At 45.5% G+C, this 12,099-nt stretch overlaps 1 protein-coding gene across 1 annotated transcript; it reads right to left on the bottom strand.

The window, feature by feature from the left end:
• Window positions 1-899: 899 nt before the first annotated feature.
• LSG1 (large 60S subunit nuclear export GTPase 1) lies at window positions 900-12,044 on the bottom strand (the record flags this gene model as incomplete). Its single annotated transcript, XM_010151557.1, has 12 exons — window positions 900-1,079; window positions 2,423-2,596; window positions 3,248-3,327; window positions 3,954-4,077; window positions 4,371-4,514; window positions 5,350-5,451; window positions 5,764-6,186; window positions 7,434-7,610; window positions 8,333-8,393; window positions 10,512-10,598; window positions 11,399-11,485; window positions 11,920-12,044. Coding segments are annotated over 12 exons (1,764 nt in total), but the record flags the coding sequence as incomplete, so codon positions are not given.
• Window positions 12,045-12,099: the final 55 nt, after the last annotated feature.

Below are 12,099 nucleotides of genomic sequence, written 5' to 3'. Positions count from 1 at the left end.
TCCAGCCCCATCATTACTCCCCACGCTGACCCAAGCACATAAACAAACATTCTCAGAAGGGCGACCAAGGAGTAAACCTCACTTAAGTCTGACCCCGAGGAAGTACAGGCTTTCTGGCGTCACGTACGAACGTACGCATTAAGATCTGTTATTGTGACACTTGTGCAACTAGGTCGATGCTGCCCAACAGCCCAGTGAAGCAGAACATGACACCACGCAGCAAGGAAAATCTCAAAGATACTGAAGGACATAAGCACCAGATTTCTGGTCAGTCACACAGAGCTTATCTTTTAAAATACCAACGTGCAATCACGCAGAATAAGAACTGATACCAGCTCAGCATGAAGGACATAAAAGCAGCATTTTCCCTGCATGGTGTGCCATGCTCTGCCTGAGCTGGGAGACAGGGAATGGTTTCAGAACCAGATTCTACAGAATAGCACTGGTGGAGCAGAGGAGGAAGAGGGAAATAAAGACCCTTTTACCTCACCTTTCAACACACTAAAGTTCAGTGAAATCAACAAACAAGCTATTACAAAAGAAAAAGATGAGCAATAGTGTTTCAAAATGTAACAAAACATCACCCATTGAGATCCAACTGTTTATAAAGATTTTAGTCAGCTTCACAGGGCTTGCTTTGACCCCAACAGCTATAAAATACATCCTTTATGGAAGGAAAAAAACATCCCCTCATGGCTCCATCTGCTCCCATTGAGAGGATGTTTCAGCAGCAGTCAAACATCTGGGCTGGCTTCCAGATCACGCGAATGGCCAGGTCTCTTTTGCTCGCAGAAGGGACGAGCTCCAGCCATCAGAGCCCACTCTCATCAGGCCAATCCATAGTACGGAGCTCCCACGTAAGCTAGAGATGCCTGCTTATCTTCCTCCCAGTATCACAGCTAAGCCTCCAGGTGCTTAGTGATCCTGCGAATTTTCTCTTTCTTGTTCCTGTTTCCATGTTTTTTCCAGGGCTTTCCTACCACATTCCCAGGATTGGGCGTAGTCACAGGCATGAGGCCGCTGCCGGGCCGGTATCCCATTGCAGCCCGGACCCCTTTCATCAGGGCACGAACGTTCTCCTGGAAGAGGAGACAATCACCAGTGACCAATGAGAAGATTTTTAACCACAAGGAACAGCGATATGTTAATAAAACCAGACACAAGCAAGCTCAAACCCTTCAAGACCTGCTCAGCCCCTAGCTCCAGAGCTGCAGGAAAGGTCAGGGCGCACAGCTGAGCGTGAGCCTGCCGGCACGCTCCGGTCCTCTCTGCCACCGTGCCTTGCTGCATCAGGTCCTCAGCGCCTGCCACTGCAAGCGCAGGCAGAGCGCTGACGAGACAGAGCTCCGACAGACGGGAGCTCCGGCGCGAGGACCGATTCTCGCAGTCTCTGCTTTGCACACAACAAATTGTCTTTGCAAACAAATCTGGCGTCTGTGAAAGCCAGGGACTAAAATAACTTGCTCAAGTCTGGAGCGTGGGTAGCACTGCTGGGGCTCGCAGCTCGTGCCAGCACTTTGGGCAGCCAGAGGAAGAGTCTGGTAATCCCAAGAATTCATTTCAGGTCATAGTTTCGCAAAGCAGCTCGCTGGTTTTTGAAAAGAGCCTGGAGTTCACGTTTTCAAACTGCATTACTATCTTGAGCTGTGCAGAAACACTGCTCATACCCAGCTAACCAAACAGCACGGATCATGCTGTCTATGACCCATCCCCTTCACTGCTGAAAACTCTGCTCTGATCTCTGGCAGGCAGGCAGGCTTGATCATTTATGGATTTGACATTTCATTACAAGTCATTAATAATTTTTTTCAGTAGTGTAGGGACAAAACAGATCCCTGTGAGACCCAACAAGAAGCATACAGGTGAAGAAAAATTCCCATTTTCCACTTCATTTTGACATTTCTCAATTAGATTTTAAATCAGTTTGTACTCTTTCCATCTGATTTCAGGTTCTTAGTACTAAACCAGTTGTCTTAAAGAAGCTTAACACGATCCCTAAATACACCATGTCAAGAAAGGAAAGTTATTTTGAAGGACCTGTTAGTCCAAAACCATGTTCCTGGTGGGTTGCTGAGTCACACCACTCTCCTTGACCTTCTTCCCAGTCACTCTCCTGTTTGCTCAGGATTGACGTTAGGCCCATGATGACAAGGGTCACCCTGCTGACCTTTTAAAAGTCAGTTTTTAGCCAACTTGCGCACCTCATCAGCTACCCTTCAGTCATCTAGGACATTCCCAGTGATTTAGGAGATGATAAAAAGAACGGAGTGCTGTTGGGTAAAAATTAGAAGCAAATCCCATAGCATCTAACACCATTAACTCAACCCAGCACCCCTCCATCCTCAAAGCTATTTTTCCCAGTAACTATAACACACCAGTGTGGCAGTAAAAACTCCTAGAATAAATCCCCTCCACTATTTACCTGGTGGAAAAATGTTTTGTCCACCACATTTTCAATCTGTTTTGCTTTGGTATTCTTCTCAGGCTTCACCAGTCCCCCGGCCTGCACAGTTCTGCTCTCTGGGCATCGCTGATGCTGGTGCTGGAAATCATTTGGGTCAACGTCAGGAGGTGGATGGCAATATAACAGCTTCCCCTGTGAAAGCAGTGGGATACAGTTATTACCAATAAAAAACTCAGAGACACCTGCAGAGGAAAGAAAACAACTCCAAACCTAAAAGGGCCCTGGAAGTCCAGGAGCTCACACTGGCAGACTATCAGTACAACTTTTCACCCCCCAGGCAATAACTAGCTTGACTTCTAAGTTAAAGTACTGTTCCACCTCTGCTTCAAAGCACCATTTCCAGCTGCAATGTCCAGCTGCAAACAACACTGCAAAACTCTCAGGAGTACGGGAGGATCCTGTCAAGAAATACTCAGCAATAAGCTGCCAAGGGGTACTGCAGAAGCATGCAGCATTACACCACTCAGAACCTCAGCGCCAAATCCTGGTCCAACTACACCACATGAGTTTGTTTCCCAAGTATCTGCTGCCTGTTTTAGAGATATGATAATTTACTTTGCTAGCACCATATTTTTAAACAATGACTTTTTTAAGGTTAAGCAGCTTGAGAAATTCCATTTATTCTTTTAAAACACAGAAGTATCCCAATTTAGAGAGTATTTTGATATATGGTGATTTTTTCTAGAGAAACAGAATTCACTTTATTGTGCTCTTTCATGCTCCAGCAAAACATTCAATTTACCTCCCAGCAGGAAAGAAAGCCCAGGTGTAGGAAGCACTTACACTGACATAGTCTTTTAACACGTATCGAGCTGATCTCGGCTGGTCTGGCTGTCCATGAGCTGTCATAAAGCCTCTCATATCTGGAAGACAAATCCAAAGTACACTTTGTGTCAGTACAAGACAATTAATACATTCTTCTCTGCTGCCTAATTGCACATCTGTATCCTTTCTCAAGAAAAGCTCCCTTAGTAAAGAGGCTTCTGTTGGGGAAAGCAGGGAAAAAAGGGAATCCTGCTGCCTGCAGAGGTACTGCAGAAGCATCCTAACCTGAAAGGAATGACGAGAGCTGACACCTCCCTACCACCAGAAAACCGGCTTGGTTTTCACTTTTGTTTTAAGGCCAGGGAATATTAACTGCGTCCGTGAATCAGACGTGGGAGATGAACATTCACGGCATTCTTCAAAGCCCAGTTCAAGACAGTTGATGGGAGGTATCTAAAGGACGAGAGCACCACACTACACAGACTGTCAGGGCATTCCACCAACACCAACACAATTGCTGCATCTGTCAGACAAAACCAGCAAAGCACCACTGCAACAAACACGAGATCAGCGTTAACAAAGGCCCTTCCTGAGAGGAGGGCAAGTCCTAATGGGGAGGGCTGACGCATGACAAACCTGAGCTGGGCCTCTACGTTCTCCTAAGGCCATGTTCAGGACCACACACACAGCGTAAGTGATAGGTTTTAAAGGGATCACCACTCACATCCGTACGCTGTTAGGAGCTCTTCAGCTGTTGGCTTTCGATCTGGATCCTCATCTTCCCTTGGCCTTATGATATTTATTCCATAGGTTGCTTCCAAAATGTTTCGTGGGATATGCTGACAAACGTAAACTAGTGAAGGAAACCACCTGGTGATTTTCAGCTACACAAGTGATTTTGCCCTAGCCACTCCAAGAGCGCATATTAAAAATTACTTTTGGATTTTGTTGCAAACCAGAAAAACAACGCAAGTCTGACAACAAGGCAAACTCAAAATGAGATGGGGAAAGAACAGAGCAGAGCTGTTTTATCCAATGTGTGCCCCCACCGCATGAACACACGGGCCTCTAGCAGGGCTGGAACATGCTACGTTGCATACTCCGGATCCAACACTTCCAGATGCTCTCATGCAAAGGATATTAGAGAAATGGGTGGGACATGGTCCCTCATCTGGTCTATAGGCAGAATTCCAGAACAAATCATTTCCGCCTTGGTAGAGATGAAAGATGGCATCACCAGACCAGGGCAATCACATAGGCACAGGCCAGGTTCCACATACAGGGTCTACACAACAAGTAACCGATGAGTTCACCGCAGCAAGTCAGTGTCCATGGAGGAAAAAGGAACAAATTAAAAAAAAAAAAAAAAGCACAGATGCATCAAGGATGCAAATGAGAATAAGCAGAAATTCAGCTAACACAGACATCTGCCCTGCTGACCCCAGCTAATGAATTAGGGAAATCTGATGTGGAAGACAGCAGCACTTCCAAGGTTCATAGATAATGTGTCCAGGTGGAGGCAGCAAGATCTTCAGCTCTCCCGTCTGCCAGGGGAGGAGAAAACATTCCAGAAACCTTTAACTTTGTAGGACCCTTTGAAAGGGGTAGGAGATTGCACAAGTACAAATCCCACAAGGCTCACTATAGCACTGGGATTACTACCTCAAAATTAAGATCTTTAACGGCAGCAGAACTGGACTTCATCACAGTCGTTACTGAGACAAGAAGGATGGTGGGAAAAAACTTGACCATAAGCTATTCAGAGGAGCACTCACTTTTCAGAGGTTCTCTCCTCATGACTGGTGTTGAAAAAAAGGAGTGCCAAGCTACTTAAATAAAACCAGGAGATGGAAAACATCTCCCACGGCACAACAGCTCCTCACGAGTGACTCGCAAACTGCAGCAAGAGTTTGGAAGCAAGAGCTATAGTTACAAAATTATATACATCAAGCCCACCCTCTTCAGGCTAAACTCTGCTGGGCAGAGTTCAGGTTGGGAGAGTTCTCAGTGAGCCCATTAGGTTTCAGCTAGTTCAGAGAGAAGTGGTCTTCCACTGGAGGGAAAAAAAAAAAAAATCCCAAACCAAAAATAAAGAGATCAATGCCCTTTATTAACAATACCTGAAAGTGTTTCGTACGGCCTGGTGTAGCAGACACTGACACCTTCTTATTCCCAAGGATTGTGTTGATGGTCGAACTTTTGCCAACATTAGGGTAACCTACCTACATGACAAAGTGGAACGCTGATGGTTATATCAGGCAGGGTGACGATAGAAGACTGGCAGAGCTCTGAGACTAAAGTACTTCAATAAAACATACCAAAAAAAAAAAAAAATTAGGGCAAGCGGTTGGGAACACTGAGCTCCAGGAACTTCAGAATTAATCTCTGCACAAACCCATCAGTGATTTCTGCTTGCTAGGTTTTTTTCTTTACCCTTTTAGGAAGCCAGGCTACAGGATGAGCTTTTCCCATGGAAGGCATATGGAATTAATTTAGATTAAGCAAGTCCCATTAAAGCACAAAGTCCAACTCACCAACCCAACCGTTACTTCCCCATCCTTCACCCTTGTTCCAGTGTGCATGGTTTTGAATATGTCCAGCAGCTCATTTCTCTGCACCAGATGGCTGAAGTTCCTGATGCTCCTGTTCTGCTCTGGCACTTCATGCTGCACTGCAGCCCCATCAGTCCTGCTTTCCATCCTCTCTGGGGCAATTGTGTTTACTTTGTCCCCACCTTCATCTTCAGAACAGGTTTGCCAGGCCTCCTCTTCATCATCTTCACAGTCTTCATATTCATCACTACTGTCATCATCACTAACCAGAACTTGATTGACAGCATGCAGAGCACTGCCTGCGGGCGTGCTTTCGGTGCTATCCTGCGCTGTGTCATCTTCCTGACTGGAGTTTTCGTCCTCAGAATCACTCGGGTCATCTGCTACGTCTTCGGTGTCTAGTTCCTGTGTGAACAGGATTTCACCGGTGAAACGTAACGACAAGGGTCTGGCTGCTGACTGCAGCTGCAGCAGCACAGCCAGCTGCGCTTTCATCGGCCACATCCCAAGGACTGACAGGTCACTGCTTACACAGCACAGGTTTAAGGGGCCTTACGTGGGACGTGGAAATGACTAGCCCATTTTAGGAGAATGACAAAAGTACTCCAAGAGGGACCGTTAGCTTCGCTGCAAAGTTGTCAGAGGCTTCTCTCCAGAAACACAACTCTGACTGCGCACACACCCACAGCATCCTTACACACAGCAGTAGCAGAGCCCAGTAATTTGGGGTTTTTTATATTATCAAGTGTTCCTAGTAATGGGAATGAATGCAAATTTTTCAAAATGTTTGGCACCCAAAGCCATTTTGTTTGAGGTCTAAATATTTCATTTAAATAATTTCAAGCAGTCTTGTTTTCAGTCCAACTCTTTAAATTTCTTGCTTGCAAACAGTTCACGTTCAAGAAGAAATACCTTTTCAACACAACAGTATTTTAACTTTTCCCAAAAAGAAAACAGAACCACCACTTTCTGTCTCGCTTTTAAACAACTGTAGAACATTTTAGCCAAAGGGCTGTAAACCAGCTGAGCAAACTAGGTAATTTTGGAAGGAGATATGGCATATTCCAAAGCTGGAAAGTGATGGCTGTAACAGATGAACCCAGTAAAATCTGAGCATGGGTTTCTTTTGATGAAAGTGGGTTTCTTTTCTATGGATGACATAACTTGGGTGGCAGCACAGTTTATTCCATTTGGGTAAAAGGGTCTCGGGTACTTTGGGTTCTCTAAGAAACATCTCCCCTCCCTCACAGCATCCCTCTTGGAAAGGATTCTGCCAATGAGCTAAGTGCTTGCAAACAGATCTACAAGGGCTGGTTCCGTAGCTACTCATCAGTAGCCTTAAGGAACAAATTCACTTTCTAGTTTAGTATTACTGATCATGTCATTAACCTTAAAAGAGAAATTAAAAGTGCTATGAACAGCGACTGAATGGTGCATCACTTGCTTCACCATTTTACTCTCCTCACTTTTGCCTGCGAATCAATCATTAAAATGCTGGTGTACAGCTGCACAAGTCCTTGGAATAAGCCTTCCTTGAGACAAGGACTCTGCCCTTCCTGGAAAGCTGCTCAGGTGTATCACAAGAACAACTACAGAGCAAGTTCTCAGAGGCAGACAGCACGTATCCCATTGGAACTGGTCATCTACAGTACCTTTGCTTCTCCGGATAGCCGTTTGCACTCTGCCAAAGCTGACCAGAACACCACCTTAACACCCTCTCTCTCGAAGAACTGTGCCCAAGCAGCCCGCTGCTCCTCACTCAGCAAATCTGCTTTGTTTATCAGGATCATGTTCTCCTTGTCATTGCTGACTTCCTTAACGTAACTTTCCTGAAGAAAATGAGAGAAGGGTCAGTTCGTGCTCTGATTTGGACTCCTCCTCCCCCCAAGGTGATACAAGAGCAGCAAGACAAGTTACCCCATCCAGCTCCACTGGAGTGTAGCTAAGCTTACCACCCTCTGGGCTAGATGGAACTGGTGCTTAGCAGCTACACGAACAAATTGGAGCATGCAACTACGGCAATACAGGTTGTTTCTGGCTGTGTGTGCAAACACCTTGTCTGCTTAGAGCTACAGCAAAATATTAATCAGCACCTCACAGCAGGAACTCCCAAGATAAACCATTTGAGCAATTTCTTATCTCATCAATGCACAACGTTCTATGGGCTACTGTCACAAAGGTGTCACTGCAATAATTCTTAATCCTTCACTTTCAGCACAGCAATCCTCACTTATTTTTACTCTAGTATGCTTTTAAACAGAACAGTTGCGTTAAGGGAGGGCACTTCTAGTGGGAATGAGGCACACCATCATATCTGCAGTATAACGTTTGCAGAACGTCCTCTAAATTCACAACACACGGTGCGAAATATCCAAAAACCATTGAAGAAAAGTAATTTGATGCCGAAATACTTGCATAAATAAATAAGATAGCCAGTGAGGCACAAGAGCAGAACACCTTAAAAGATGGCTGAATGCATTAAACAAAAAATAAATCATATAAATTCTAAGAAACATAACAAAGACAACATTCAAGAAAGTAGTTTCCTTACCAGGTCTTGGCATCTAAACAGAAGGGGGTTTCTAGCATCCACTATCTGGACTACAATATCACTGCAAAAATAAAACAAAGCCCCATGAAGTACCCCCTTCTTGCCTTGCCTCAAAGAAAACAGCAAGGCACAGCACATCACTCCCTTTTAGGTTCTGCTTGGAATGGATGGATTTAACTGTATTACCCTAATAAGTAACTTTAATGGATTAACAAAGCATCTCAGCACCCCACATGCCTCAACAGAGCCACGCTTATGCCACAGGCCAGTACTGCTGAACAGCACTTCTGCCTCCCTTGGCTAATTCACCCGTACAGCTGGCAAGGGGAAAGGAAGCACGCGAGCTTTGCCAACCCACCTACCCTTCAGAAAGGCTCAGCAAGCAAGAACCAGAGTAGTGGTATTCCATCCTTTAGAATGTTACTAAAAAATGTGGTAACACAACTTTATTTCGGTCTATTCTCATCCCCAAACTGCAGTGGAGTGGCTACAGGGAGGAAGAGGAGGTGATTTTCCTACACAGCGAGATATTCTGGAACACTTGTCCCCTTTGCATGGGGCAAGATGTACAATATCTCCCACAAATGACCTGCAGATTCTAAGCATTTTCTATCAGGTGTTTTTAGGCTTTCCTTTGTGCTATTCTTGTCATAAAAAACCAAAAACCAGTAAACAAAGAGTCTTAGATCCCAGCAGAACACCTTGCTCCCCATGCAAGCAAGGCCTTGCAAGTGTGCTTTTAGGAAACATCTTCCAAATGCAGATAACAGGTTACCACCACATATATGAGCAAGACTCATTAGTTCTACACTCAAATTAAACCCGCTGGCCTCAGACATCAGAGGCATCCGTGCTTCTCTTTCCAAAAGGAGGGGGAACATTTAACTACAGCCTCTTCCACTAGAACTTCTCCAGGCAGGTAATTTAAAATTCTGGTTGCCATGTGCTGTTTCTATTTGTCTGAGAGGGATTTCTGTTAACACAGGACAGCTTCAGAACACCACGGGTTGATGGAAGAATTTCAAGCCTCACTAGGCAGTTGGTTACACACACAAAAAAAAAAAAAAAAAATCAATAAACCCCCACAGGGAGTAATTTAATAAGCTTCATGGGTACAGACTGGTACTGAACAGTTACAGAAATTCAAAGATCAATATGAGAGAAAGCTGACACCACGGTACTGTGATGGGATACAGAGTAGTTACTGAATCACACCACTGGGAGCTAGTTTGAAGCAAACACAAGAAAAGGCTGAAAACACATCAAATTATCCGTCAAGGCAAGGGACTGGACAACTTTTCCGTTCAATTCTGAGACAGCATCCTCACTCCACATGAAATACAAAGGTCCAACAAGAGCAGAAAGGCATTAATAACACATTCCAGCCACTTCCAAGCACACAATACACTCACACGGCACATCATGATACCCTATAGCAGACACTCCCGACACAGCTGTCTCCCGGCCAAAGGCCCAGCAGCACCCAGTACAAAGCCACTTCTGTGAAAGGACCAGCTCACCATGACCTCACTGGTGAGGTATTTTTCAATTTTAGGAAAATCAGACAAGATGATCTCAAACTTAATTACTAGTGAAATTAAATGCTTCAGTTAGATTAAGGTAGCAGATAGCACTCCTATTGTATTACAGCTCGGCAGAGCAAACAAAGCTATTTCTGTGGCATGACAGCCCGCTGTCTTTTGTGCACTGTTGCAATTTCTCTGCATGGCAAGAGGCAGAGGCTCTTTCACAATGTTTAGTTGATCTCCCCTGCCTCCTGCCCCTGAGCATCAGGCTGCAGCTGTGTGGTTGAGAAAGAGGGGAAAGGGCTAATCTTGGCAAAAGACCTCAAAGCCACACTCTCAAGAGAGGCCTCCCACAGAGAGCTACTGGAAAAGGCCAAGAGCAGCAGCATCTGAAGAATCAGAGACTGAAGATTCAGCAAACCCGCCTGCCGAATCACAGTGCTGAGGGCTAGCGTGCACCACGAAGCAGCTGCCCTTCTTCACGTCACATTTTTATCACTTCAAAACAAAAATCACTCCAGTGCTGCCAACAAAACATTACTAACTCTAATTGTTCTTCCTGTGCTCAGACACTCGAAGCTTGACTCAAAAGATTCAATTCAGGAAAACACATTAAACGTTATTTTTAAAAAACAGATAGCCATACAACTTACCTTTTTTCAATGACTCTCCAAAGCTGCCGCCAAAATTCCAAGTTTCGCTCAAATGGGGTTAGAATTAACTTTTTTTCTTCCTCAAGGCTAAAGCAAAACAGAAAAAAAGAGACATCATATTTGGCCCACGTCAGGCAATCAGTACACCACCAGTTCTTCCTTAGATCCAGGAGGTTTTAGTTTCAGAGAGCTACCAATTCAGACTCATATAGTGGATACTATTTTTGCTAATTTTTGCAAATAGGTTCAGCAATGGCTCCTGATCATGCCAATGGAGAAGTGGGAAATGATGGAAAGAACAGGAACTCAATAAAAGTCTGCCCGTGAAATTTCAGAGCCAAAACAATAAGCCAGAGAAGTTACCCAAATGCCAGCAGTTATTACTCAATCCAGTACCATCTGGAAAAAATAAATTTGGGGATGGTACCTGAAATGCCTCTGTACAACCCCTGACTTGTTGTTACCACTGCCTGAAGGGCTTTACTCAGGGCAAGTGTAGGCTCAGAGTGTGAGCAGATACCACCTAACCCTCCAGGCCAGCAGATGCATGCAGGCTGGCGGCACTGCGCTCTACTCAGAGCAGCACTGCTGCTCTCAGAGGATACACTCACCACTCGCCCACTTCACAAGGCAAGAGCACCACATCACACTCCAGCCTGAAGAATTTTAACTGTAAAGAGTACAAGAACGTGCGCACGCAAGAGTGCTTTGCAGAGCTCAACAAGAAAGATGCGTCTGCACTGTGGCTGAGCTGTCCAACCTTCCAAAACAATTACAGGTAGCTACTGACAAGATGTTCATTTCATAGGTCCAGCAAGGACAAATACACTCCGCTGCTTCCTGTGTCTCCAAATCCCACCAGCTACCTACCCAGATGGCATACTCACTGGGCAAGCTGTCGCCTCCATTCGAGAAAGCTCTCCCTCTCAGCTTGCTTCAAGTCCTCTGCACTGGTTGTCCTATCCCAATGTGGCCTGTCACAATCACATTTTGGAGAGGTCAGAAGTAGTGCTCAGACCAACTACATTACTGCAACAAAGCTTTAAGTACATTTTTTTAACCTGTCCCTTCTAAATCTTGTAGCAGAGACAACGCTATCCTATACACACAAAGCTGTTTTTTCAAGCTAAGATTTGTAGGGCATTTAAGATGTAGAATTCATCTTCCTGCCCACCACACACAGACTGCTGGAAAGGCTTCCCAGGTCACCTGGATGCATCAGCTCCAAGAGTGCCAGGCTTTGAGCAAGAAACCCATGCCATCAGGACAGATGTGCTGGGACAGGCAGGCACCGGATCTGCGGGCCCGTAGTGGCTTCCCCAAAGCAGGGTATGGACAAAGCAGAGGGCTGTCCCCAGGCATGCAGCCACCAAGGGTCAGAGGGGATCCAGGCCCAGCCTGGACTCACCTCCGTGGGATGCGCAGGAACTGCCGGTTCTCCTCATGTAACTGCTGGACACGCTGGGCCTCCTGTGCCGTGAGCAGGCCAGTGCGGCTCTGGGCAGACACGATCTGGATGTTCAGACGCTCTGCAGGAAGACACAGACAGTCACCAGAGAGACAGCTGCCCACCCCCCTCCCTGCCGCC

Source organism: Eurypyga helias, unplaced genomic scaffold, assembly GCF_000690775.1.
Source record: "Eurypyga helias isolate BGI_N326 unplaced genomic scaffold, ASM69077v1 scaffold29905, whole genome shotgun sequence".
Classification (NCBI taxonomy): domain Eukaryota; kingdom Metazoa; phylum Chordata; class Aves; order Eurypygiformes; family Eurypygidae; genus Eurypyga; species Eurypyga helias.
This window is presented reverse-complemented; position numbering and strand designations above follow the sequence as displayed.